The 25634-nt window shown below is 61.5% G+C and overlaps 7 protein-coding genes across 7 annotated transcripts; 4 read left to right on the top strand and 3 right to left on the bottom strand.

The window, feature by feature from the left end:
* Window positions 1-396: 396 nt before the first annotated feature.
* On the top strand, window positions 397-1790 carry PLICBS_004543 (uncharacterized protein; the record flags this gene model as incomplete). The annotated part of the gene is made up of 2 exons (XM_018326107.2): window positions 397-880; window positions 1021-1790. 2 exons carry the CDS (start codon window positions 397-399, stop codon window positions 1788-1790), a joined length of 1254 nt encoding a protein of 417 aa, XP_018175859.2.
* A 706-nt stretch (window positions 1791-2496) lies between these two features.
* On the bottom strand, window positions 2497-3852 carry PLICBS_004542 (uncharacterized protein; the record flags this gene model as incomplete). The annotated part of the gene is made up of 1 exon (XM_065600539.1): window positions 2497-3852. The coding sequence occupies one exon, from the start codon at window positions 3850-3852 to the stop codon at window positions 2497-2499; it is 1356 nt and encodes a 451-aa protein (XP_065456611.1).
* Window positions 3853-7329: 3477 nt separating this feature from the next.
* On the bottom strand, window positions 7330-10161 carry PLICBS_004541 (component of the polarisome; the record flags this gene model as incomplete). The annotated part of the gene is made up of 3 exons (XM_018326108.2): window positions 7330-7710; window positions 7776-9113; window positions 9172-10161. The coding sequence occupies 3 exons, from the start codon at window positions 10159-10161 to the stop codon at window positions 7330-7332; spliced, it is 2709 nt and encodes a 902-aa protein (XP_018175860.2).
* A 4215-nt stretch (window positions 10162-14376) lies between these two features.
* On the bottom strand, window positions 14377-15200 carry PLICBS_004540 (RNA polymerase II subunit A C-terminal domain phosphatase; the record flags this gene model as incomplete). The annotated part of the gene is made up of 2 exons (XM_018326109.2): window positions 14377-15034; window positions 15091-15200. The coding sequence occupies 2 exons, from the start codon at window positions 15198-15200 to the stop codon at window positions 14377-14379; spliced, it is 768 nt and encodes a 255-aa protein (XP_018175861.1).
* A 3584-nt stretch (window positions 15201-18784) lies between these two features.
* Window positions 18785-20311, top strand: PLICBS_004539 (HOG (high osmolarity glycerol) pathway protein; the record flags this gene model as incomplete). Its single annotated transcript, XM_018326110.1, has 1 exon — window positions 18785-20311. One exon carries the CDS (start codon window positions 18785-18787, stop codon window positions 20309-20311), a length of 1527 nt encoding a protein of 508 aa, XP_018175862.1.
* Window positions 20312-21226: 915 nt separating this feature from the next.
* Window positions 21227-22384, top strand: PLICBS_004538 (NADH-cytochrome b5 reductase; the record flags this gene model as incomplete). The annotated part of the gene is made up of 3 exons (XM_018326111.2): window positions 21227-21271; window positions 21378-21759; window positions 21816-22384. 3 exons carry the CDS (start codon window positions 21227-21229, stop codon window positions 22382-22384), a joined length of 996 nt encoding a protein of 331 aa, XP_018175863.1.
* Window positions 22385-24523: 2139 nt separating this feature from the next.
* PLICBS_004537 (uncharacterized protein) lies at window positions 24524-25579 on the top strand (the record flags this gene model as incomplete). Its single annotated transcript, XM_018326113.2, has 3 exons — window positions 24524-24691; window positions 24747-25060; window positions 25117-25579. 3 exons carry the CDS (start codon window positions 24524-24526, stop codon window positions 25577-25579), a joined length of 945 nt encoding a protein of 314 aa, XP_018175865.2.
* Between the last annotated feature and the right edge of the window lie 55 nt (window positions 25580-25634).

Raw genomic sequence — 25634 nt, 5'->3', positions numbered from 1 at the left:
AAAATATGCTGGGCACCCGCCAACCCGCCCGCCGGCCAATGGCACGGAAAAAGCCTCGTCGCACTACCAAGCGTGTACCAGGGACGGCCTTCCGGGCCTTCCATCCCGCTTCTAGTTTTTGGGCATCTTCGATTCTGCCTACCTACCCTCCTTCATCCGTCCCCCTTGCCCGGCGCGTCCTTCTTTTCCTTCCTCGACGGTCGATCGCGCGCGCCTTGCTTCGCTCATCGATTCGGCCCGTCATCAGTTCGCGCACGGTTGCTGGTTACCAACCCGAGGTGTGTGTGCCGTCGCTGCTCCGTGGTTGATTTCGTCTGCTGGTCGCCGACGTAACTCGCGAGCCCGTCCATACACAAACAGACGGCCGGATACCGACCTCCCTCCTCCCCCTTCACAATGCGCGCTCCTGCCTTCCTGGCCGTCCTGGCCGTCTACTCCCGCGCCGTAGCCGCCGTCCCCGCCACCGCCCTGCAGGCCCGCGATGCCGCCGCCGCCGCCGCGCCGACACCACCCCCCGACGCAGCAGCGCTGCTGCACAAGCGCGAGAGCCCGAATGACCGCTGGGGCGCGGCGGACCCCTGGGTAGTCGTCGACGATGAGGGCCAGCCGTCCACGACCATCACGCCCAGCGTGACGACGATCGACGGCACGCCCTCGGCCGTCGCGGACGGCGCCCCCCACGACCTGACGGCCTCGGTCTACACGTGGACCACCTGGGGCAAGATCACGACGAGCACCGGCGAGCCGCCCAACCCGACGGCCACCAACGTCAAGACGGGCGAGGGCTCCTTCTCGCGCTGCTTCAACAAGGACGGGCCCAACGCACCCTTCTGCCGGCCCGCCGCCAACTCGACGCTGCTCACCGGCAGCACCTACTACAGTGAGTCTTTTCCCCTGGCCCCGCCCCGTGTCAGGTCACTTTCTGCACATATCCATCAAGCCCGGCCGCGGTGTGCGGGTTTGAGAAGGCCTGTTGTCCCTGGATGGCAAGGTAAAGTGCTAACGGGGAGTGCTAAACAGTCACCTGGGACCCCGACTACTACAACCGCACGTCGGACAAGCTCGCCGGCAACTCGACGTACGAGGTGGCCGTGCGGCTCGAGTACCTCAACACGACGTCCAACGAGATGGTGCTCCTCGACACGTTTGAGCGCGTGCCCGCGGCGTGGGGCTTCCGGGCGTGGAAGGTGGACCGCTCGTTCCTCAAGGGCAAGCGCCTCAACAACGTGACCATCGCGCTGCACGCCTCGGTCAAGGGCTCCTACGAGGTGACCAACAAGACGGCGCCCCTGCCCGTCGCCATCACCGACCCGGACCTCGACCACACGACGCCCAGCCCCGTCCCCAAGGGCGACACCCTCGTCATCGCCCTGCCCGTCGTCTTCGGCACCATCGCCCTCCTCGTCGTCGGCCTCTGCATCTGGAACCGCAAGACGCGCCGCATCGACCTCGGCAACATCATGAGCCGCTCCCGGCGCAGCCGCGGCTATGACGGCCGCAGCAGGAGGAGGGACCTGTTCCGCCGCGGGGGAGGTGCCGCCAAGGATAACGGCATTCAGCTCGACGCCGCGCCCATGTCCCCCCCGCCGCACGGTGGCGACCACTACTACTCGGACGAGCTGCCGCCGGCCGGCCGGCCCCGCGGCGACAGCGACGGCCTCGGCAGCCTCGCCGGCAGCCCCGTCGACCCCACGTTTGAGCGCCAGGGCACCACCGGCGCGGGCCGCAACGCCTTCAGGGACGAAGTCGCCCGCCAGGAGAGGCAGAGGCGCGGCGACGACATGTTTTAGGCTCCGAGGCAGGGCAATTTGGGCTCAGAAGCAGCAGCAGCAGCAGCAGCAGCAAAGCACGTCGTTGGATAGACGTGCTGTCGCTCATCAACAATGGTCGACGGCCACAGCGAGCGCGGGACGGAGGCAGCATATCGGACTCGCACTCGATTGTGCAAACGGCGTCAGCATCATCCATGTGTAGAATATCACGAAACCTCATGTGACGGTAAACGAAGATAATTGCGGCAGTGGGGGCGGCAGGCCACGGAGGTCATGTCACATGTACGGCTTGTGTACCATTTTGTCCCCAAATTTAGATGCATTAAGAGATGGAACAAAGCACCATCGGCCCGTCCATCCGTCCATCGGCCTTCTATCTGCCCAAGTAATGATACCTTCAAGTCCCAGAAAGCGTCTAAATGCGTGTCCTCGTCATTCCCACCTGCCCCTGAAGCAAATGCACATGCGCCCCCCCTCGCCAACCCGTCCGTCGATGAGGGTTGGCAAGCACTCCCGAAATGCTGACGCCGTTTTCTCCCGTCGCCGTCCCAAGTACACGGGGGTATATTGCAGCAAAAGGACCCAAAACGCAGTCCGAAGCACGTTTCCCCGACTCCCTTGTCCACAGGACATGCAATATGCCTCCTGTACAGGTTTTCCCCAAAAACGCCAAAAGTACAGAGGCGGGTCCTGTCACTGTTGTGAAAAATGCTCCCCTCGTCACTCACACCTTGACGCGCTTCAGGTCTGGCTCTCCAAGAGCCACAGCTTGCATGCTCTTGGACACAAACGGTGCAACCGCAATGGCGTCCACACCGTCATCCAATGCGTCGTGCGGTCGCTTCTGCGGAATCTCCAACGGCTTGAGCTTTCCGTCGTCGCCGTACGCCCCACACAGATCTAGTCTCGCCTCGCCCTCCTCCAGCGGCCGCATAAACGCCGCCGGAATTGCCGTCACCAGCTTGCAGGTGGCGTCGCAGGGCTGATACGTATTCGTGTTCCAGCTCGCGTCGGCATAGTTCTTAGCCTCGGCGATGGTGTAGCCGGTGCTGAAGCCCTCATGGTAAGCGTCGGGCAGGATGACAATCGTCTCGCCAGGGCGCTGGTCGACGAGGCGGTACGGGATGCCCAGCTTGTCCAGCTTGTCGGGGAAGAAGAACTCGGCACGGTGGCGCATGAACTGCGAGCAGCCGGTGCCCCGCCCAAGTGCTTTTTCAGCGACATCGACAGCCGTGGAAGGGATCACGATCCAGATTTTGCGGCCCTTGTAGAGATGGTTGAGAGAGGCAAGGCGAAAATCTTCTGCGTGGATCTGAAAGGTCGCGCCAAAGTATGGCCCGCTTTCGTACACATACGGAGTGTGGATGCCTGGGATGACGGCCTTGGTGTGATCTAGCTTGTCACCCTTGAGAGGATGGAGCGGGCTGCGTTCCGGGACACCGGCCTCGAGCCGCTGCTTTGGTGTCCACGCGGGGACGTCGACCCTGTACCGTACGTTGCGCATCTGCCTGTCCTTGTTGGTTCTGAACAGCCTCCGCAAGCTCTTGAACGCCGCGTCGACACTGCCGGTAAACTCGGGGCCCGTGTTCGATGAGCTAAACTCGCCGTCGGACGGCACGGTGCTAACTTGCCAGAAAGTCGTCTTGCGAATCTGCTTCACCCTGTATGCGTTGGCAGGGACCGCCTTGGTCGCCTTTTCCGGGGGCGGCTCGCATAGGCTCTCGGGGATGATGACCTTGAAGCAGCCGTCTCCCTGGGCGCCGAGATTCCTGGCATAAGCTAGGACGGCGGGGAAGTCGTCCCACTGAGCGGTCGTGGGCTTGAGGCGCAGGATTCGGTGTCCTTGGACGTCATCATAATCATACTCGATGTGGAAATTGTCGTCGCTGGCCACAGGTTCCTGCTCTGGTGGTGTAACAAGGCCCCCGTGGGCTCCGCAATCACTCGCCGGCGAGCCGGCAGTGGGCGCAGCGGGTGAAGGACATTGGGGAACGACGGCCTGGGCCGTGTCACGCTCGTCGCGGTCATGGTCAGCTCGTGACGGTTCAATGCCGGCGGGCTTCGATGCTACAACGCCCATTGACACGGCAGTTTCGTGGTGCTTCTGTTCAGATGCCGCGGGCGTTGATTTTGTGGGCGTGCTCGCAGAGGGAGGGGTATCGCTTGGAGTGCTCAGCGTGCGGGCGCTGCTGATTGAAGTGGGGTTTGGCTGAGGTTGCACTTGCAGTTGCGACTGCGGTTGCTGTTGCGGTTGCAGTTGCGGTTGCGGCGGTGGTGGTAGGCGTGACAGCGGATATGCGCCGGGATGGGTCGCCAGGGCGGCATCACCCGCTGCAGGCGTCCCGGCGGCCGGGGTCTGTAGGGCTGCCGGGGGTGCAACCCAAGATTCGGAATCCCGGTCGGGGACGGGTGACGTTGGCCTGTCAGATGCGGACTGCGATACCTGCGCAGCAACGATGCTGGTGTCCGTCTCCGAGCTTGCGCCTGCGTCAACAACCGTCACCGGGCCACCGTCGCCTGATGCGCCAACGTCAGACAAGGCTGCAGGCGTTTGGCGCGCCGCGACGGCCGCCTCGCCGTTCGGAACAAGCGCCGCACTCTGGGCAAGAGTTGCATCGGCCGGGACTGGGGCATCCATGGCAGCAGATTCGAGGGTATCGCGCGGCGATGACGTTGTCAGGTGTGCGCTCCGTGGCAGGTCCATGTCGTGGGATGCGCCGGGCTGAGAGTCCATGGCGGCGTCTCCGTTTGCGACGCAGGTCGCAGACGCAGTCGAGGAGCTGAACTCGGCACCAGAGCAAGTCGCTCGACAGCACAAAGACACGCAGCGAGCAGCGAATGCGACAAAGCCGCCGTGCTGAACGAGCGCAGGCGAGCAGAAGGAGCGGCGCGGATCGGAACTGGCGAATTCAAAGGCCACTGGCGGTGTATTTGTCGCTCAAAGGCGACCAAGGCGTTTGGCCGTTCGTGGACCGATTGCAAGGCTTTTGAGTGACGTGCCTCCCAGGCCGTTGGCTTGCGGCCGGCGACAGGGGTCCCCCGCGCTCTCTCTGTCGAATTGGCGAGGCGGCAAGCGAGGCGGTGACCGCAACGACGTCGTCGTTGTTGTCGTCGTCGTCAAACTTGGTCGCGAGTCTTGACGAGCGCGAGGCGGTTCCTCGAGGAGCGGCAGCGGCCGGGCGAATGTCTGCGGTGCAGGCGAACGAGCGAAGGGGTTCCAAGTGCGGACGCAGTGGAGGAATGGATGGGAACGGATGAATTGATCTCTGCATCGAGGCAGAGCGCGCCGGGGGCGGTCAGTGGCAGTACCTATTAACTAGTGGGCAGCCCCGGTGGCAATGGCAGCCCGTCCATGACGGGAGGTGCCCGGATGGCGGCAGGCGCCCGCCCGGGCAGCAACGGCTGCGACAGCGGGTACCTACCTCGTTGGTAGCCGACGAGGGGGAGGCACCTAAGCCCCCCGCGGCCCCTCCAGCTGCCGCCCTCAGGCTGTGTCCGGTCGTTGACGTCGTCCGTCCTGGCCGTGGGCACCAGCAGTCGCTGCCCGCTCCGGCGCACACCAGAGGTGGCTGCTTCCTCGCCTGCACGCCCCGGTGGGCTGCCAGGGCTGGTGCGCTGGAAACCGCCCCAGCCCCAGCTGTGGGGGGGTGCAAGCGAAGGCCGCCGCCTCACCTCATGCGCCCGCCCTTCCATCATCCATCCACGCATGGACGGAACCCCCTCCATACACCTCACTTTCCTCAATCGCCGCCGCAGCGCTGCCTGCGCGCGCATCCGAAACACCCGCCCACCGACCGCCGCCACACATCACGAATCGGGGCCCGCCGTGAGAGGTGGTAAGTAGGTGTGTGCTGCCCCTGCCACGGCCGGCATGGGCACGGCTTTCGATTGGTATCCAGCCCGCCGGAGGACTCAGCCCTACGCGCAGGATTAGGGTGCAGTCCATGCGCTGGCCCCTCCACTCCTTCTCTCCCGTTCTCTGGGCCCCCCCGGAGTCCAGTGCGACGCTGGCACATGTGCACAGTTCCCCGTGCCCATGGGCCCGAGAGACACCAAAACTCGTGTTCCCGCGCACGCACGCACGAACGCTCGAACGCATGTGCGTGCATGCGTCCAGACAGACTGCCAGACAAGAAATGGGTACCTGCATCGTCCACCTAGGTAGCCACCTCAAGGGCGCCCGCGCCGGCCACCCCGCCGCCGCCCGCCCCAGGAGGCTCCCATTCTCGCCTGACTCGCTCTGGCACGGCTGGCCGGCCGGCGCACGCTGCGGCGTCCCCGAGGGCGCCTCGAGGGGGCAAACCTTTTTCTCAAGTCTGCATTTCGCAACGCTGGCACATGAATTCGATGCGGCCGCCCTGCCCCCCTTCTCCCAAGCCCCTTCGAATGGGCCCTTTCCGATCTCTGCCCTACCCATTCGCAGTCGCAGCATCCTTGCCCCCAAAGCCCTCATCGCTCCCTCGTCCCACGTAGCCGTCCTCTCCCACCACTCCCTTGGCTCGTGTCATGCCTCGCGCGCCATTGACAGGCAGCCTAAGCCTCTACGCTCTGCTCGTCCCGTACATGTACAAAACTACATGACCATCCCAGCGTACGCACGATGCACCGTCGTCGTCGTCGTCGCCGCCGTCGTCGCCCAAGAGTATAAATAGACATGAGGTGCCGCTGCCGGCAGCGAGCAAGGATGGAGGCAGACGCCCGCTGCCAGGGATCCAGGGTGCATTGGCCCCCCAGAGGGAAGAGTGGAGCGCCACGCGGGCGCCGCTCGGCTGACGGGGAATTCGGCCCAGCCCAGCTGCATTGCATGCATGCCGATGGATCTCAAATCTCGCCTCAGATCCGACTCCGTGGGAATGGAAGCATGGAAGCACCCGCCGAAGCCTCGTATCCAACGACCTGCTAATAATACCCTGTGCCCTGGCCATCATCCAACCTTTGTGGCTTCATCGCCTCGCTTTCAGCTCACCAGCCCAGCGCATGTGCCGCACTGGAATTCTAGCAATCTCACGGCGACGCACTTCTCCCATGCACTAGGAGCTGTCGACGCGCTTGAACACGGCGATTTTGCACCGTCCTGCGTCTCTCGTCGCATCCCGCGCCATTTACATTGCGCCTCTGCACGCGTCTTGCACGGGCCGCGACCAGCCCTCGACAACACTCCTCGTCAAACGTTATATTCTGTCCCGGGGCTGCAGCTCGGCCCTGTGCTACACCAAGCAATGCTCTACCCCGATTCGAAACGCCAGCGTGTACTGTACCTCTGTACCTCTATACCCAACCCTGGGCCTTCCATTGTCGTCATCTGGCGGGACCGTCCGCGCCCATGCCGTCCATCATAACTTCGCCCAGCCACCACGTAATCTCTTCCACGACGACGAGCGCTCTCTGCGCCATCATCGTCCCAACACGCACACACACAGGGGTATCAAGAAGCCGTTCCCAGTCGGGTAGACGCATTGGTCGCCTCGGCGACGCCTTGTTAAACATTATGGAAAGCCCCAGAATATCTCATCAGCACCTTCAGAGGCTTGGGAATATTCATCATTGTGAAGTCGCATCACGAAAACTCGTCATCCTCGCGACCACTGACGCTGCCGATGCTTTGAACAAGTTCCTTGGTCTCGCGAGCAAGCTCAAAGGCAATGGGCGGCAGAGTCTGCGCCCACATGCGCCAGTCCCTACCATCCCGGTCGACGCCCGAGCTTGCGAGATCTCGGCCGCGAGCCATGGCTTCGAGTAGTCGATCTCGACAGTCATTAAGCTGGGCCGCATGACCAGGGTAGCCGTTCTTGTTTGTCTCTGAGATGACTTTGCCGACAATCATCGCGATGGAGTCCACTTGATTGTTGATTTGCCCGACGTCAGAATCGTTCCGGACGCTGGTCACGAGTCTTTGAATGTCTGACACGAGAACGGCAGTCTGGTCATCCAGGTAGATCTACACAGCGGTCAGCGCCGCTGCTGGACTCAGGAGCCGTACGTATAGGTGCCGTAGCTAGCTACCTTGAGGTCCGCGGCTCGGCTGTCGCCCTGCTGTAGCCCATACCCGCCAGGGCCTGCCGCGTGGCTCTTGTCGTAGCCCATGTAGCCGCCGCCGTTCGTCATGCCGTTGGTGCCAGACCCTGGATACGGATCGACAGATTCCCTAGGGGAACTGATGGGACTGTACGCCGACGACTCGGCGCTCGCCCGGACACCCCCGAGCCCCTGGAACGGCGGTGGGGGAGGCAGGCTATCCTGTGCCGAGGCTTCAGTTGGGCTGCGAGGCGAGAAAAAAGCAGTAGAGTCCACGGGCGTCAGGGACCTGTCATCGTCGTCCTCCAGTTCACCTGCAGGGGTAGTCCGGATTTTGGCCATCCGTAGGAGGTCAATGACTGCGTTGCTGAGATGAGACGCAGCTGCGTCGATGAGGGAAACAGGAGACAATCCAGCTCCGGCCGTAAAGTTCTTGGACGCCGTGATGAGTCCATTGGCGGTGGAGGACACCTTGGCCTTGAGCTTGGCCTGCTGGTGGGCCTGCTCGTCGTCGCGGGGGGCCGACTCATCAAGATCCTTGGTTATGCGGCGGACGCTGACCACGACCAGCTTCATAGCATCGGTCACCTTGTCTGGCGTCTCCTTTCGCGCGGTTTGGAGCAGCTCGTCGATGGCGATTTGGAACTTGGTGACGTGCACATCCTTAATGAGCCCGCTTTCCTCGATGAAGCCTCGGTCGCGAACGTAATTTGCGACACCCGGCTCCATCGGGAGGCCGAGTGATGACGCCCGCATGCTTCGGACCTGAGTCTTTGCGCGGGCGTATCGGTTTCTCCAGTCGCGGACCTCATTCTCCAGCTGCTCGATCGTCTGCTCCATCTCGGCTTGCTTTTCGTATGTCGAGCTGCTCTGCTGAGACAGAGTGCGCATCTCCGTGAGAAACTGCTGGGCCTCGCGCCGCACCTCTTCGGTGACTGCCTGCTGCTGCCGCAAGGACTCGCGTAGTTCGTCGTTCTCTCGTTGCAGTTCCGGGTCAGTGGGCCCGCCCTTTGACCCTTGATGCATCTCGGCCAGCTCGTCGCGGAGCTGGTGGACTTCCTTGTCGTGGTCGTCTCGCACGCGCTCAAGCTCGTCCTTGATGGACTTGTTGAGGCTCTGGGCTTCTGCCAACTTGCTTTCCAGATTCAGTCGAACATCTCCCCACTCCTTCTTTTCCATGTTGGCGGCCGTCGCTCGCGAGCGTTCCCCGTCCAGGATGCCGTTCATTTCCTCGTCCTTTTTCCTCATTGCGTCTTCTAAGGTGTCAAGCTTCCCGCGCAGGTCCTTAACTTGAGTCTCGTAGTCTGAGATGAGCTTCTCATCGGCCTAGAGATATGTCAGTACACCTTTCCGCGAAAGAACCCGCAGGTAGGTTTTCACTCACGACACTGCGTTTGCCCGGCACCTCTTCGCCGTTCCCATCGTCCTCCTCTACCATTGTGCTCTTGTTTGGTACGATTGTATTGTTCTGGTTGAGCTGCTTAGGCATCGGTCGCCCAAATTCGCCATTCGGCATGTTGGGGGACGGGGGCATCCCGTAGCCATCGGGCCCAGGAGGGCCACGGATTGAACTGGCATCCGAGGGTCTTCGCATCCGGCTCTGGCCACGAGGCGGGAACATGTTGCCATTGGCAGGCGTACCCGTCCTCATGGGGCCGCCGCGCATCGACATGGCGCTGCCGACCCTGGGGATCGGGTCGCCCCCGACGAAGCTGGGGAATCGCCTCTCGAGCTCGTGGAAGACGTCGGCCGCGAGGTCCCTAAATCGCGGAGGGCCAAGCGACGACAGCCTTTGGCGGGCCTGGTTTCGCTTCGGGTGGAACGACTTCTCGGGCAGGAGAAAGGCTGGGGGCGTATTGGGGGCATTTGGCGGCGCTCTGGCCGTGGCCTGGCGTCGCATCAACTCGTCGTAGACATCGGTGCTGAGCTCGTAGAACTGCACCGACGAGAGTCGCAGCAGCTTGTCGCGGGCCTTGTTGGGCTGCTGTCGGGCGCCTGGGTCGCGTGCGTTGAGGAAGGCCCTGAGGGCGATGTAGTGTTCGTTCAATACGGAGTCGTCGATATCGGTGCGGGTGCTGTTGCGGTTCCCCTCGCTTCTTCCCGAGTACATGTTGGTGCCGATGCTGGATCGGCCGATGGAGGGCGGCGGCGATGGCCCGCCATTGCTGCGCGGCCCAGTTGGGAAGCCATTCATGCTCATGGCCCCGTTGGAGCCTCCCGAATGGGGAGGCGAGGCAAGATTGCCGCGACTGTTGTTGATGACGGGATACGGGCCGGCGTCGTCTGCAGAGGTCGGCAACTTGGCGGAATACGACCACTCGCTACCGCCTATAGAGACTGGAGACAGCGGCGCATTGCGGCCTCCAGCGCTCATGATCGGGGTGTTGTGCGGCGAGGTGTGTTGCGGCAAGGAAGGCGAGGGATGAATGCCGCACGAAGGAGGATTTCGGCGGCGGCCTCGGGTCGTGGAGGTCAAGTGTCTCACCGCACGGAGAGGCCCAGGGAGAAGGCGGCGAGGAGCAGGGACGGGCGCTGAGGCGGGTGCGTCGAGGCGTTGTGGCCGTTCCCCACACGGATTGCAGCACTGCCCCTGGCGGGTGGCCGGGAGGTGGCCGGGAGGAGGAGGAGCCCGGTGGGTGGTGGTGGCAGTGGTTGGGTGGTGTTAGTGGTGGGCAGTCGCAGTGCTCGTAGTGGTCGCTCGCTGATGGGCCAGCTCCGTCTTGGGGCGAGACAGGGCGCTGAGCGCCGCCGGGGGAGCACCTGGTCGGGGTCTCCTTAGGTACCGTACCTTATAAGGTAGCCCCCCTGTTTGCTCGAGCGCGGAAGACGGCGTGATCGGTTGGCACCCCAGGTTTCACTGCCAGGAGCTCGAGATCACAAGGTCGCTGAATGGTATCAGCTGAGTCGATATAAAATTCGCCGTCGCGAGGCAAGCAAACAGATGCCTGGGTCGGCCGTGGTGCAAGCAAGCCAGCGCCTACACCCAGTAGACGCCTGTGCTGTTGGTCTGCGCCGGGCCGGGAGTCGGTTCCGGATGGGCGAAAAGTAGTCCGTACCGGCAGAGAATGCTTGCCGGGCCTGACAATACAAGTAGTACCCAGCGTGCACGGAGTACGCGTACCAGGTAATAAAGCAGGTTATGTGCTGTGCCGTGCTGGATAACCAACCCGCGTCACGGACTCGTACGAGCGCCGTAGCAAGAGGTCACTCGTCGGGCTCAAGCGTGTGCGTCTGAAACGGCAGTGCGGGAAGCAGGGGATGCGCGACCGTGGGCGGCACCGTATCGACGGGGACAAAAGGGGGCGGATGGATGGACGGCGCGGCCGAGTGCTGCGTTCCAGGTAGCGAGCGCGCAATCGCAGGGTGGCTCGGGGCACAACAAGGGCCCGGAAGCGTGCGCTGCGCGGGCGGTCGGAAATGAGGCCGTCGTTGCCCCTGCTGTGCAAATTATATCAAGGCAAGCAGGCAATCTCTGCCGCCCACTTGGCCGATGTGCGAAGGAGCTGGAGGCCGCGTGTTTTCGCTTGGGGGTCGGACGGACCGGGATGGCAAGGTGCGTGAGCCCGTGTCGAGAGGGACAGCTGCTGTATTGACGTCGTCGCCGTGCTCGTCGTCGTTTTGCCCAGGTCGCGGAAGGGTAGGAAAAGAAAGCATAAAGTCAAAATGGTGTCACTGACGAGGAGGTTGGTGGCCTCGCGCTTGTGTTGATCCGGCACGGTACGGACGAGCATTCGCGATACGGTGCCTGACTGATGCCGACGAATCTCCAGGGCCATTCATGCAGTCCATCGCTGGGGGGGAAAGCACAGCGTGCCGACAGCACAGCACCGGTTCAGGCCCGTTGGATGGAAGCTCTGGTCCTCGGCCCCTGACTGGCCAGCAGCCACTGCCGGCAACTGCGGCGTCGTACAAGCCGCCCTTGAACCGCCCCTGGACGCCTTGGAAAGGGCCTACGAAGAATGGAACCCTGCAGCCGCCCACTTCGAGAGCGCAGGCACAGGCGCCCGGCGCGAAGCAGCCCCTCAAAGTACTCGACAAGCCTTGGGTTCATGGATTCCCCCCCTTCTCCAGCTCCCAGGACTCCTTCCCCCCTCGCTCGTGGCCCACTAGGTTGCGGCGTTGGGGGAAGGGGGGCTTGGGGGGGCGCCGCCTCTCCACCCTCTCTTTCCCTCTGGCATTCTCCATCGTGACTGAAGCTGGCCACCCAGCGTCGTCGGTCCCAGCCTGCTTGGGGGCAGTCGGTCAGCGGCGCTCTCGCTCCTTCTCCACTGCGGCGGTCCCGTTCATGTTCTGGCGCCTGAGGGGATCTGAGAGGGCCCAGCACGAGGTAAAGTCGACCTGGTCTGCAGGATCTCACTGGCTCCCGTCTGGTGCCTGATTTGCACTGTGCCTGCCCTGAGCTGTGCCAGTGTCCTGTGCCTGGCAAGCCCTCCCATCTGCCCCTGAGCAAGCGCCGTCCTTGAATGGCCTAACCGCCGGGGCGCCCCCCTGATTTGTCCATTGTGCCCACCGGCTAGCGCTAGCGCCCACTCTTTTTCAAGATGTGCCTGGGATGGCGGGGCGGGTCGCCGGCGCTCATTAGCTGCGCTGGGCTGGCCCATCTCATCGCATCGCATCGAGGGGGCTGTTGACGATGGAGAGGGATAGGTATGGGATGCGCCCAAATCTTCGTCTGGACGAACTGCAAGCCGTGAATGCGGGTTGGTCCACGCCAAGCAGCCCATGTCGCGGGGTTCAACCGCCCACGCGGACGACGCAGCTGCCCGCTGCTCGCCGTCGCCTGCGACTGGACGACGCAGGACGCCGAGGGCGAATAGATGACTGCGGGCCAAGCTGTTCGAAGATTCACTTCGCATCGCCAAGCCAGCATGGGTCCTCCTCGCGAGGCAAGGGGACGCGAGCCCGCCCTGGCGCTCACCAATGACACAACACCGAATGCGCTCGAGTCTGCACAGGAAGCAGGTACAGCGTGCCATCAACGCGCTTCTCAGCTGCCATGCCGCCCTCGTCAGACGATGCTGCACTGCCATCTTGTTCATTGCTGCGCGTGTGCAATTTGCCCGTCATCCCAACCACGGGCAGCGCAAAGTGCTGCCCCCCCTTGAGGTCCAGACCGCGGCCAGCCCGGCACGACGGTCAGGAACAGGATCCTCCTGTTGGCGGTGCAGCGGCGGCAAGACCTCGTGCGCAGACACGATTCTGTCTGTTTGTGACGGTGATTGCATGCACTTACACGGTGCTTTCTCCTTGCAAAACTGCTGCGTGAATCATATGACGACATGCTGGGCAAGCGACTGATCCCTTGCGACTGGCATCGCGCCCAGCTCCCCTCGCGCGCCGCACTGGCCAGCTGAGCTTCCCGCCTGTGAGATACCGCTGCCCCTGCAATGCGCGCTCCGACTCGGCTGCAATTCCCAACCCGCCCCGGCGCCGAGACACCGGACCCTGGCAATTGGGCAGGCAGGGGGGGTGGGGAAGAGGAACACAAAAATGACATGAGATCGATTCAAGGTTGTGCGTGTAGCCCACGACAACGACGTCGTCGTCGTAGAACTGGCTGCCTCCCAGCCCAAGGACTTTCCCGCAGAATAGGCCTCTACCTGCCGAAACAACCCAAAATAGTGCCAGTAAACAGTCGCATGGCATGTCGAGCAAACAAGCTACGTTGCCAAGCTTTTTGTGGACGGCCGGCTCCGCCATTTTGGCGCAAGCATCGGCGCCCTCGTATCTGCATCATCCCGCGATTTAGCTCATCGCAGCTGAATGTCGGCAAGGCGGTGGAGGCGCTCAGCTGGCAACGGCGTGCCGACGGAGCGGCTCAGCTTGGAACTGCTTGCCTGGTTGTTATCGCGATTGATCATTTATGAGCCGGTGCAGATTCGCCGAGCGTGGGAGCGCGAGCATACGTTGACAGTCGTATACGCAAATTTGGCTGTTGAACACACCCAAAACATGATAATCGTATCCCCCGTAGTCCTCAAGCTGCACAACTTCTTTCAATGCACATAATTAAGCAGGTTCACAGAAAATACCGCTGAGTTTAATCTACCCGAGGCGGGACATGCCATTAAACGAGTCGCATTGTGAGAGTTTCCCGTCCGTGCGGGTCCAGCAGAAATGGCCGTTTAGGGTAGCTGAGAATACCAGGTATTAAGGCACACGCGCCTGGCGCCCAAATCTTGTCTCTCGAAGTCGGTCATGCAATCAGGCATATTAAAGGGATTTCAAGGTCAAATAGGTTCAAGGTGTTGGCCTCGCTCCGATGGTGCACGGAGACAAGGTGCATTCAGCATCAAAGCACGCTATCACAGTCCATCCACAACATTTTCTAATCCCCCGATTACCCTCCACGCACACAATTTGGCACGTGGTGCACATACAGTGAGATCGGGAGAGCACCGACCACGCCCTGCGATTAACGGGGCGTGGAGCTTTCGCCAGCAGGAAGAACTTGAGAGGGATGGCCCACAAACAGAGTGGGAAATATAGATTTGATAAATATAACGTCTTATGCGCGTGTCCCTGTAGTGAGTCCCAAACCAATAAACGCCTGGCTGCCATCAATCGTGACTTGTAGAACAAAAAAACACTAAAACCACGCAAGGGTCCAAGTTGATGGAAGATTGGGCCACCGCTCCTGCCAGGCGCCAAGGATCTCGGGCACTCTCTCGTCAAAGCTGGCCCGGCTGGCAGCACTACCGCTGTCAAACGCGGCGGCACCGATCGCTTCGCGCTCCTCTGCTGCGGCCTTGTTGAGCGAGGTTGCAAGGTCGAGGATGCCCTGCCCCCCAATGTGGGCCTCTTCGTGGTTGTCCTTGATATCGACGTTGATCACGTGCACCGGGCGGTTGAGCGGCGAACCTCTGTTGAGAAGATCATCGATGACGGCATCCCAACAACGCTCCTCGCAAGTGAACACTACGTCCACAAGGCCTCCCTCAGTGCCGACGTGGCCGCGATCTTTCGCGTGCTGCAAGCGCGGCACGCCAACGGCCCAATCCTGCCATCGCTCGGGACCCCACTTGACCTCTCTGTTCCGGTCGAGCATATTGAGAATGCCATTGTTCTTGTAAAGCCGTGAATCCTTGGCCTCGAGCTCCTTGTACATGCTATCATACGAAGTCTTGTTGAATTGGTAGACGTTGGGCTGGGTGATGGTGGGGCCTGGTAGACGGACCAGGGAACCAGTACCAAAGGAGATGACGGGAAAGTTGGCCTGCGACAGCCGGAGATGTGCCTCCATCGACCTAATTCGCCGTCAGTGGAAGCTGTCAGGCGCATCGAGTGCTGCGCTGGTGCATACCGGTTCTGGTTGCTGGCACAGACGGTGCAAAATTTGAGCTTGAACGACTCCTGACCCTCTCCGGTGCCATTCTGCACCGAAGGGGCTGCTGCCCCATTTACCACCTCCATCTTGTCCAATTATCTGGGCGTGGCTGGCAGAGAGGAGCTCAATGGTCCAGGCCAGTGCATCATTCGAGTGCGCGCCGCGGGAAGCTGAGGACAGATTGTGTCAGCATAGGACCACTGAAGGCATTGGCAAACAAAGCAGTTGTGAAAGCTTGCAATTCAGATAAAAAAAGCGTATAAAATGGTTTTCAGCAAGGGAGTTCAGACAGCTCCAATAATTAGACTCATCAGGTTGCGAGGGCGTGGAGGGCGGTAGCGGTGAAGCTTCTTTACCTTTGAGGCAGTGTTCAGCTCATGCAATTGGCGTAACCAAATCACCGAGCAGAACGGCGAGGTGTCGAACGCGGCGCTCGCGCAGACATTGAGTGGTCGGGATGTGGACTGAGTGGAAGAAAATGTCGGTGTTTGGATGAGGTTGGAGAAGCTCAGTTAGCGGGACGCGTTGAAGACGTTCACGTGGGGGCGGCTAAAGCCCGGCTGGAGAGCTCTCCGGGCAGGCTGGCCCTACAAAGTGGAACACCAGGTAACGAGTACGGACCTCAGCCGCAGAGAAGTACGGCGCAGCATGTACATTCTACCGACGCCGCCAAATGTGTTCTTTGAGTGAGCACCGGTTTCGGAGCGTCAGGGTCAGCAATCGCGACACTCCAAGGCTGCGTGCCGGCGATTACAATCCACAGCTTCCAGTTCGAACGACACTTGCATGTCTGCACGCAGGAGATTGCCGTGGTCACGCAAAAAGAAGATCCTCACGTGTGGGCATTCAGTCGCGTGCCACGGCAAAGCGCACCAAGCAGATGTCGCCAGGCCGCGCGAAAAGTGACGGGATTCTCCACGCCGTGGTGATTGGCTAACAGGCGCCTGCATGACCTGAAACAACCGACGGGATGCCCTGTGCTCCAATCATCATTTAACGCCCCGGTCCCTGGATCACTTCACTGCTGAGCTTCTCCAGGGCCCAAAAATAGCGCCCGCGGGCTGGTAATAAGGTAGCGTCCGTGTAACCTTTGGTGATACCCGAGAAGTCAGCCAGGGCATTAAGCGGGATACGGCAGCGTGCGGCGGAACTCAGGACAGCCGTCCGTCAAACAGGTCAAGAAGCGCAGTTAATCTTGGTGTTGACAGACGGTTGAGGGCCAGCTGCGTGCTGTTCTACCCAGCGTCATGTTTCAGGCCCCCTAGATCACCGTCAGTGCGTAGCGAGATCGATCAGCTACTGTAGGGAGCTGTCTGCAGACGCACGCCACGCTGCAGCTCATGGCACCCTCGTCGGCCTGTTGTGCCGTCGCACAGCACCTCTACCACCCTCTGCAACATACGTACAGCCGCCAAGAAGTAGCAACGATGTGTTGGAGCCTTCCAAACTTCTCTGTACGCGCGTCTGTATGCGTACGGACACCAACCCGTGCTGCGTCCTGCCGACAGACCTCGTGACAAGACGTGACATGTGCCGGAGTCGCCCTCGCGCCGGACAGTGCCGCACATTGAACCATGGTTTCACACTTTTGGATGCGCCTTCGTCGAGGCAGCGCGGATGCAAGTACACGTCTTTGGGACGCGGGCGGCAGGGTGCCTCGGCGGATGCTCCCTCGTCCTGAACCCCGGACGTTTCAGCGTTAATCAGAGTTGAGTTGCATCGTGGCAATCTCCGCTATCCGCCGACCGAGTTATTACATGAGAGAGTGCGGTGTACTCGAAAACGAGACCGTCGGGCGAGACAGGCTCAAAAACGCGACCAGACAACTCTCGTCAAGTCTGTGATGCCTTGTCGGGGCCCTTGCATGACGGCACGGTGGCAGCTCTGCTGTCTAGATGATTCATATTGACGAAACCAGGATACCTGATTGACTTGTACTTCGTGGATGAATGCTTACATGGAGTCCCGAGCCACTGTCAGTCTTACTTGTGGGCCTGGAGCAGGGCTGTGATCCATCTCGACAATGTCCTTGTCAAGCCGGCGCCACCAACAGTCACTGGGAGCGAAGGTGCTGTACCTAGGGCGACGCTGTCGTGCAGACCAACAACCAAGTGACGGTCTTAGGTTTGCCTGCTTGAGCATGGCAGAGGCCCGTGTGAGAGGCGCTGCCAGCGCAGACAGATGATAAGAGAGTCTGACGCATCGTATACATGATATAAGGCCAAGGCACGGCAAGCGACATAGCCTGGGGGCGTGAGATTGCCTCGAATTTTGCCCGCCCTGCGCGTCGTCTTCAACAGCTCCGTACCAAGGTTGTGATTCCCTCGGACAGGGCCGTTCCATGATGGTCAGCACGGCAACCACTGCGCCTCCATCGTAACACGGTGCAGCACAGACAAGTCACGGAGTACGTATGGTGGTGTGCCACTTATTCTTCCGTCTTTGGACCTCACACTCGTCCTCGTCCAGCAGAGCCGAGATGACATACAGACTGACTGACAGACAGCCTGATGACAGGCCACGCGCGCGCCGTCTGACTCGTCCAACCATCTCACAGGCCCTGAGGTTGGCCAGTGGCGTCGGCGGGCCTCGCGCTTACCTGCCCGCCTCGCCGAGTCCCCCAGTTAGTGCCTGGAGCCAGTGCAGCGAGCGCCCATTTGATCACGACGAGCCCGCAAGGCGCCGCGCTTCCAGCTCCGTGGGCAGGCCAGTTCTAACTTCCAAGGTACCTAAACCTACTGCCCGAGTTCCAGCGCAACGAAAGAGGTACAGTGCTGTGCTGTGCTGTACTGTACTGTACAACTGCAAGTACGTAAAGCGAGGCCCGCCTCGCCAGCGCCCACTTCCAGTTTGTGGCCCCAGCAGCAAGCAGCCCAGGAACCCTCCATCCATCCCCCGACCTAGGCGAGGTGCCGTCAATTGCCTCCCCCATTCATCCTCCACCCACCCCCATACCCGGCCAGCCAGCCAGCCAGCCATCCATCCCTCCATCCCTCCATCCATCCAGCCCGCCATCCACTTCCAGTCGCAGCACAGGTGGAGGCCAAAGGAGGCGGCGGCGCCAGGACCGACCTCCACCTCCTCTCCATCCCGCCTCTTGCGTCTTGTCTCTTCGAGCATCCCGTTAACCGCTCTCGCCAGCATTGCCTCTTGGCATCGCGTCCTGCTGCCCGAGTCGACACGGCGACCTGCATCCAAGCTCTGACCGGCCTTCTGCCTCTTTGTGCCGCCGACGGCCTCGCGCAGCGCCATTTTTTGGATGCCAGTTGCCCGCAACTCGACCGCCGACAGCCTCAAGTTGTCTTAGGGCTCGGGGCATCGCACAGCGCCTGCCGCCCCGCCCCTCTCCAACTCCGTGAGGACCGCACCGTGCCACTGTCGGTCATCGCGCCCAGCTCCTCGCCACGTCTGGCTTCCGCCCGGCAGCTCGCGCCCTCCCGCGCCTCGAAACCATCCCACGAGACACAAAGACAACCACCCCGCCTGCGGGTCACATCCGGCCTTTTGGCCCAGCGAGCATCCGTCCAACGCGCGGCTACTTGCGCAGCGACGGGCCCGGCGCCGCTGTTGGGCGACCTGCGCCATTACCGTCATCAGGTAACGGCCCGGCCAGTCTCTGGGGCTCGCATCTCGAGTTGCGTCGCCGCGGCGGATCATGGCAATTGCCGCCATGGTTGAAACGTCATCGTCACCCGCCTCCTCTCCAGCGCCAGACGCCGCCTCTCCCTCGTCGATCGCGAACCACCCCGCCTTGCCGCCGTTGACAACATCTACGCCCTCGCGCCGGAGCACTCTGCCACGACCCATGTCACACGCCTCGAGACATCGACTGTCGCAATACTCTGCGAGCTCTGTCCCTTCCAGATCGCGGCCGCAGTCGCACATGTTCCCCATGTTTCCCTCGAGCCTCCCGTACACCCAGGTGCGCGACTTCGCGTATCCTGCCTCCCACCCGCTGCACTATGGGCCGCCCCCGGAGCCTTCTGGGCCTCCTTCCGGGCTGACCACGCCCGCGAGTGAGACCCGGAGACTATCTGATCCCCCGGCGTCGTGGGAGCAGAAGATGCCGTGGGACTCATGGACCGCAGATGGTTTCAACCGCGGTCACGACATCCCGCCCATCCAGTTCGGCGATGGCCCACCTTATAGCGAAGACGAGGACCTGCAGAGCCCCGTCGTCGCGACCCGTCACCGGAAGCACAAGTCGACATCGGCAACCATGAGCGCGGGAAGGGGCCGCACCAGCCGCGACATCGATGCACCTGGTTCAAGCATTATGAATCATTCCAACTACGACAGAGAGAGGGGATACTACGTGGGTACGGCTGGAGACGGCAGCGAGAGGTACTACGTCAACCAAGGGGGCGAGGCCAACGGCCCGGGAGGCGAGTTTGTCACGTACCCCGCGGACCAGGCGAGACACAGCCGTGCGTACCATTACCCGCAGCGGATCAACGAGAACGAGCTGTATGGTTCGGAGGATTCTGACTCGTTGTCATCCCCAGGATACAATGAGACGGACGAGTCACGGTACTCGAGAGACTACCAGTTCACCATCACGTCGCCAGACGAAGAATTCCATGGCAAAGCGGTGGCCCTCTTCGACTTTGAGCGGGAAAACGAAAACGAGCTGCCCCTGGTCGAAGGCCAGATTATCTGGGTTTCGTATCGCCACGGCCAGGGTTGGTTGGTGGCGGAAGATCCCAAGACCCAGGAGAGTGGGCTGGTGCCAGAGGAGTACGTGCGGTTACTCAGAGATATCGAGGGTGGGATGAACAGTCTTACGGGCCAAATCGGAGACGGCTCGGGCTCTCCCAACGAAGCCGGTACGCCGACCCAGGCTGAGCACGGCGGCCCCGAGGGCCACCACCACAGTTCGAGTAATCCGACCAATGGCTATCATCAACCGGTAGTGTCCATGTTCTCGACCTCTAGCAAGGACTTGAACCCCTATCCTACGGAGCAGTTGGGCATTCAAGCCGGCCAGACGCCGCCTCAGGTCATCCACTACCACGGACAGAGGGGTGGCAGCCAGGCCAACACGCCCACAATCTCGCAGCATACAGACACGACTCTTCTCCGCACGGAGGGCCAGGATTCCGGCCGAAAGCCTGACACGGAGCCCGGCTCGGCATCAGAAGGTTCCGACATCAGGGTTGCCGAGACAGCAGAACACGGCAAGGAGACTGGGCGGTGAGGCGTTTCGCAACTAATACCTGGCACCATTCCTCATAATGCGAACCTTCGCCGCTGCTCGGCTTCGGGTGTGGGCACAATCGAGCGCTCTGCGTGCTCATTAGGGCTCAGGAGCAGCGACGTTTCCTCGATGACAGAGGTCCACACAGCAGCGAGGCTAAGACCGACAGACAACTAACACCAGCGGCAGCTTTGGCGGGCCCACTGGGATTTATATACCGTTACCCGGCGATGCAGGGAGCACGATATGTGGAATTGATGGAACGACAATTGAAATACAATATGAGGGGACGAAAGAGACGAGTTGGCTGTTTTGCGGCGTTTGGCCTGACCAGGGAAGCATGAGTCCATGGCAAGGAGTGTGCAATACAGGATAGGAGACCGGCCTTTGGCTTGACGAAATGGAGCCGGAGGAGGTCTCGGATGACTTTACACGACCCTTATACAAAATTCAAGTGACAAGCTGGCTGGGTGGTCCTCAGCAGCAAGTAAGAATCCTTGAGATGTGCTGGGTGCGATTGTGCTTGAGGCTTACGCCGGACTGTTCTGTGCTATGTTTGGTGTTGAGCTTGTTTTCAAGCCCGATGCCCTCCAGTACCTGCACCCAGGTGGCTGACAAGCTGAGACCGGGAGGCGCCTTGTTTCGGTTCCTGGATCCTTGGATCGATGGACTGAGCCTGGAATTCAGATCGATGCGGCACGTTGGCCGTCACGTGACACCTGCGTCATTCCGCAATTGCGTGCCGGGCGGGCGGTAGCTTGCCAGTTCCCACTACCGCCCGACAAGCCCCGAGCGCGCGGTTTGTAAGCTCCTCGGTCGAGTCCATTTCATCATCGGCCTCCCTCAACCAACAACTTTTCCCTCCGCGGCCAATTCGACCCCCAATTGACCTCCCCGCAGTCGGAACAAGCCAAGATGTTTGCCAGATCTGCTTTCCGCGCGGCCCAGCCGCTCAAGACGGTATGTTTGTGTGTGCCGAGTGCTAGGGAGCAATCGACGGGGTTGTTGCCCGCCTCCCGCTCCCAGCCGCTCTCGTGAATACAGACTGACACTCTTGCCCGCGCAGCACGCCCGCCGGTACGCCACCGAGTCCGGCGCCAAGCCCGGTTCCAACACCTTCCTGTACCTGGCCGGCGGTGCGGCCCTCGCCGGTGCCGGCTACTACTACTTCGCTGGCACGCCCGCGGTGCAGCAGGCCGAGGCCAAGGTCAAGCAGGCCACGGGCGCCGCTCCCAAGCCTGCCTTCACCGGCGGCGACCAGGGCTTCGTGTCCCTGAAGCTGGCCGATGTCGAGAACGTCAACCACAACACCAAGCGCTTCCGCTTCGAGCTGCCCGAGGGCGACATGGTCTCGGGTCTGCACATTGCCAGCGCGATCCTGACCAAGTACAAGGGCCCCAACGACGAGAAGGCCACGCTGCGGCCTTATACCCCCATCAGCGACGAGAGTAGGTTCCTTTACCTGCTTTTAGGCTTGAAGGCATGCGCTGACACAGGCGGACAGGTGCCCAAGGCTACGTTGACCTCCTCGTGAAGAAGTACCCCGACGGCCCCATGAGCAGCCACCTGCACAACATGGTCCCCGGCCAGCGCCTCGACTTCAAGGGACCCCTCCCCAAGTACTCGTGGGCCGAGAACAAGCACGAGCACATCGGCCTCATTGCCGGCGGCACCGGCATCACGCCCATGTACCAGCTGCTGCGCACCATCTTCAGCAACCCCAACGAGAAGACCAAGGTGACGCTCGTCTTTGGCAACGTCTCCGAGGAGGACATCCTGCTGAAGAAGGAGCTCGCCGAGTTGGAGAACACGTACCCGCAGCGGTTCCGCGCCTTCTACGTCGTCGACAAGGCCCCCAAGGGCTGGGCCGGCAACACGGGCTTCATCACCAAGGACCTGCTCAAGACGGTGCTGCCCGAGCCCAAGAGCGACAACATCAAGCTCTTCGTCTGCGGCCCGCCCGGCCTAATGAAGGCCATCTCGGGCAACAAGGTCAGCCCCAAGGACCAGGGCGAGCTGACGGGCGCCCTCAAGGAGCTCGGCTACGAGAAGGAGCAGGTGTACAAGTTCTAGAGTTGTTGTAGACTAGACGAGACATTGTACGATGGACATAGTAGACGGAATACAATAGACGTACAGTGATGACAGGAGAGACGCCAGGTCTGAAGGGCCCTTCTCTCGTTTGACTCATTCGGCGGTGACCGTGACAAGCGTGAAGCCTGGAGGCCGACTGCCGTCTTTTGCTGTCGTGAACGAGGTGCTGTGATGTGGCGCAGGTATTCTCGCGTGTACAGCGACTGCTCCGAAAATGGCGACGATTCATAAGTGAAGTCGAGTCCAGTTAGCTGGAGGGGTGCTGCTTGGAGTGTGAAGCAGCCTTGTCGTGGCGGCAATGCCTCTTTCCAGGCGTATCTCGTCACGAGGTTCAATACATTCAGCATTGGTCGCTCCAAGCAGCGGAACGCCCCTTGCCTATTTTTGTACTTGGAGGGTCTTGAACGGTGGTGAGCCACCGAGAGCCGCCCGCCGCAAACTCTGGGCTGCGCCTCAGCCGCCACGGCTGGACGGGGCATCCCGTGTCTGGGTGTGCGACGGCAAGGGCAACGAACCTCCATGAGGCTCAAGTGGCCACAGACTCACAGCACGCTTCCTCCGCCTTCCCAGAACGCGGACCGGTTTCCACATGGTCTCCCCCCTTCCTCCACGGCGCTAACGAACGCGAGAAGAACGAGCACCCAAGGCCTGAGCCGTGTGTCTTTTGACGGAGAGGCGCCCGCCTGGCGGGTAACCAAGACAGGCAAAAAGGGTGTTGAAAGCATGCATGCCCTGTGGCGCTTGTCCGTCCCTGCCTGGTGCTTTGCTGGTGGGTGCGCAACCTCACGCTAACTGGCCGATCGGAATGATGGCTTGTGAGGGCGGGCGGGCCATGCAGGTTTGTTGGCGAGCTTTAGCTGCTTGCTGGAGACCCCTGTCGAAGGGTTGACAAGCTCCGGGCGCGTTTTGACGACACTTTGAGATAGGGCTGATGGCTGTGCAGCCACGAGCTGGCGGACCCTTGGGTTGCAGAGAGGCGCCGTTGCGGGCGGGCCAAGCCATCAAGCGAACGCCAAGCCAACAGCAGGCGGCCTGGGAACTCGTGATGCTCATTGCTTGTGCGTTGTTATGATGAGTTTGCTGGTCTGTCAGTGTGGCTGGTTCTTGGGTTCGAACTTCGAAGGCAGGAGCAAGCCACATGCGCTTCCCATTGCTCCTGCTCGTGTGATGGACGCCCCGGGTCGTTCCTTCCTGGTCGTGCCGCCATGCTCCCAAGCCCCAGCTCCCTCGCCGACTGCAAGCAACGCCATGTCCGTGAACTTTTCACAGCAAACACCTCCTCCGTCTCAAACCTCTTCAGCTGCCGTGGGCCCCTTTGCGTCGCAGCGGGCCTGTTCTCTGGATCCGCTTCTTCCTGCCCCGCGACGACACAAAAAAAAGTTGACGACGATCACTGCGCTGTCTGTCCCGTCTCAGTCACTCCCAGCCGGGGCTGAAGATGACCCGACTCAACCCAACCCGACACCCCAGTCCGTCGCCCTCAGCCGCAGCACTTAGCGCGACGCCGTCCACCGCGTCGCAGGCGGCTTTTGCATTGCCTGGCACCAGCAGGAGGGCCAAAAGAAAGGACGCCGTTGCGCCTTGAAGCAATCTCCCCATGCCGTCTGCGGACTGGGCCAGCCCGCCTGCCTGGGTCCTGGCCCTCCTCCTGGCCTCCTGGGCCACTGGCCGAGCGAGACCCGGCCGGCATCGCCCTTGTGCCTTGCCCACCCGCCGCGGTTCACATCTGGCACAGAAAGGCTCGCGAGATGGGTCCCACAAGGCAGAATTGAGCCAACGCGAGTGGGCGTGTGCCTGCGACCTCGACGGGGATGCAGCTCGCATTGAGCCTGTGTGATGGGGCCGGCAGATGAAGGCTCGTGAGGTGGCGTTCTCGCGAAGAGGTGCTCGCTGCCTTCCCGCGCGATGGGCACCCAGGTCAAAAAGGCTGGCCCCTCCCCGGCGTGTAAGCCAGTCCTCCCCTTCTTGTGAAATCGTCGTGGTTGTCCCTTTCGGTCGTGCGTCTCCTTCTTTACCTCGAGGACTTTGCTGAGGCTGGGCTTGAGTCGGTGATACTCTATTGCCAACACTTACACGCATCTCTCTTCCCTCGAGCACAGTCGAAAACAGCCCGCCAAAATGTCCGCCCAGCGCGCGCCCGGCCGGGAGCACATTCCCAACTACCCCAGAGGCTGGGTAGTCTTGCGCTCCCTTCAGCTCTTCTTCTGTCTCATCATTCTGGGATTGGGGGCTTACTCGCTCTATCTCATCCCGTACGCGGTCGGCTCTGCCATGGCCATGTTCACGGTGCGCAAGACGAACCCCTTCGAGAGTGAACCACAGAGCTAACATGGCCTTGCAGTCCGTTATCACCTTTGCCATTTCCATCTGGCTCATCACGGCGCACACGTGCCAGCCCAGGTCGTTCAACTACTGGGCTGCGCTTGTCTTCGACATCCTGCTGTACATCTGGTGGCTCACCTCGTTTTCGCTGTGCGCTGTGCAGGCCGTCGGTCTCTTTGCCGTCAACAGCATTTACTGCGACAAATACGGCAGCGACTGGTACAACGACGACTATGACGATGCCTACAACGAACTGTGTGGCAACAGGCATGGCCGAAACGTCATTCACGGCGGAGTTGTTGCAGGCATGGCTGGCCTCGGCGCTCTGGAGTTGTGAGTCCCGCCCCGACCACGGCCTCTGCGACCTGTCGCTGACAACATTTGTGCAGTCTCTTCTTTTTCATCTCTTGGGTCACCGATGCCGTTGTGATTCACAAGCACCGACGCGCCGGCCTCCACAACCGGCCCGTTAAGCCCGGCAGCGCTGGCGCCCCTTACCAGGTTCAGCTGCAGCCGCAGTTCAAGTCCAACTACGAGGCCGTTCCTCAGCAGGGCGTGCCTTTCCACGCTCAGGAGACGGCCTACAACCCGCAGGGCATGTACAACCCCCCGACCCAGGGTTTCCCTCCTCAACAGGCTTCGCCCTACTCCAACCACGGCGCATATGGCGCACCCGTCGCCCCCCTCGCCGCCCAGCACACCGGCAATTCTTTCCAGAAGGCTGCTTCGCCGCAACCACAGGGTGGATTCCCCGCCCCGTACCCGTCGCAGTCGCCGCATCAGGCACACCCGTACGCTCAGCCGCCGCCTGTAGTGTCGCCTGCCCCTTACAATCCTCACCAAGGATACTAAGGTGATGTCTGGGGCACGGGCGAGTGAAAGAGCTCCGGGATACGTGGGACGGCGA

Source organism: Purpureocillium lilacinum (assembly GCF_023168085.1).
Source record: "Purpureocillium lilacinum CBS 284.36 DNA, scaffold_3, whole genome shotgun sequence".
NCBI lineage: Eukaryota > Fungi > Ascomycota > Sordariomycetes > Hypocreales > Ophiocordycipitaceae > Purpureocillium > Purpureocillium lilacinum.
The sequence above is the reverse complement of the archived record's forward strand: the minus strand, read 5'-3'. Positions and strand labels throughout refer to the sequence as shown.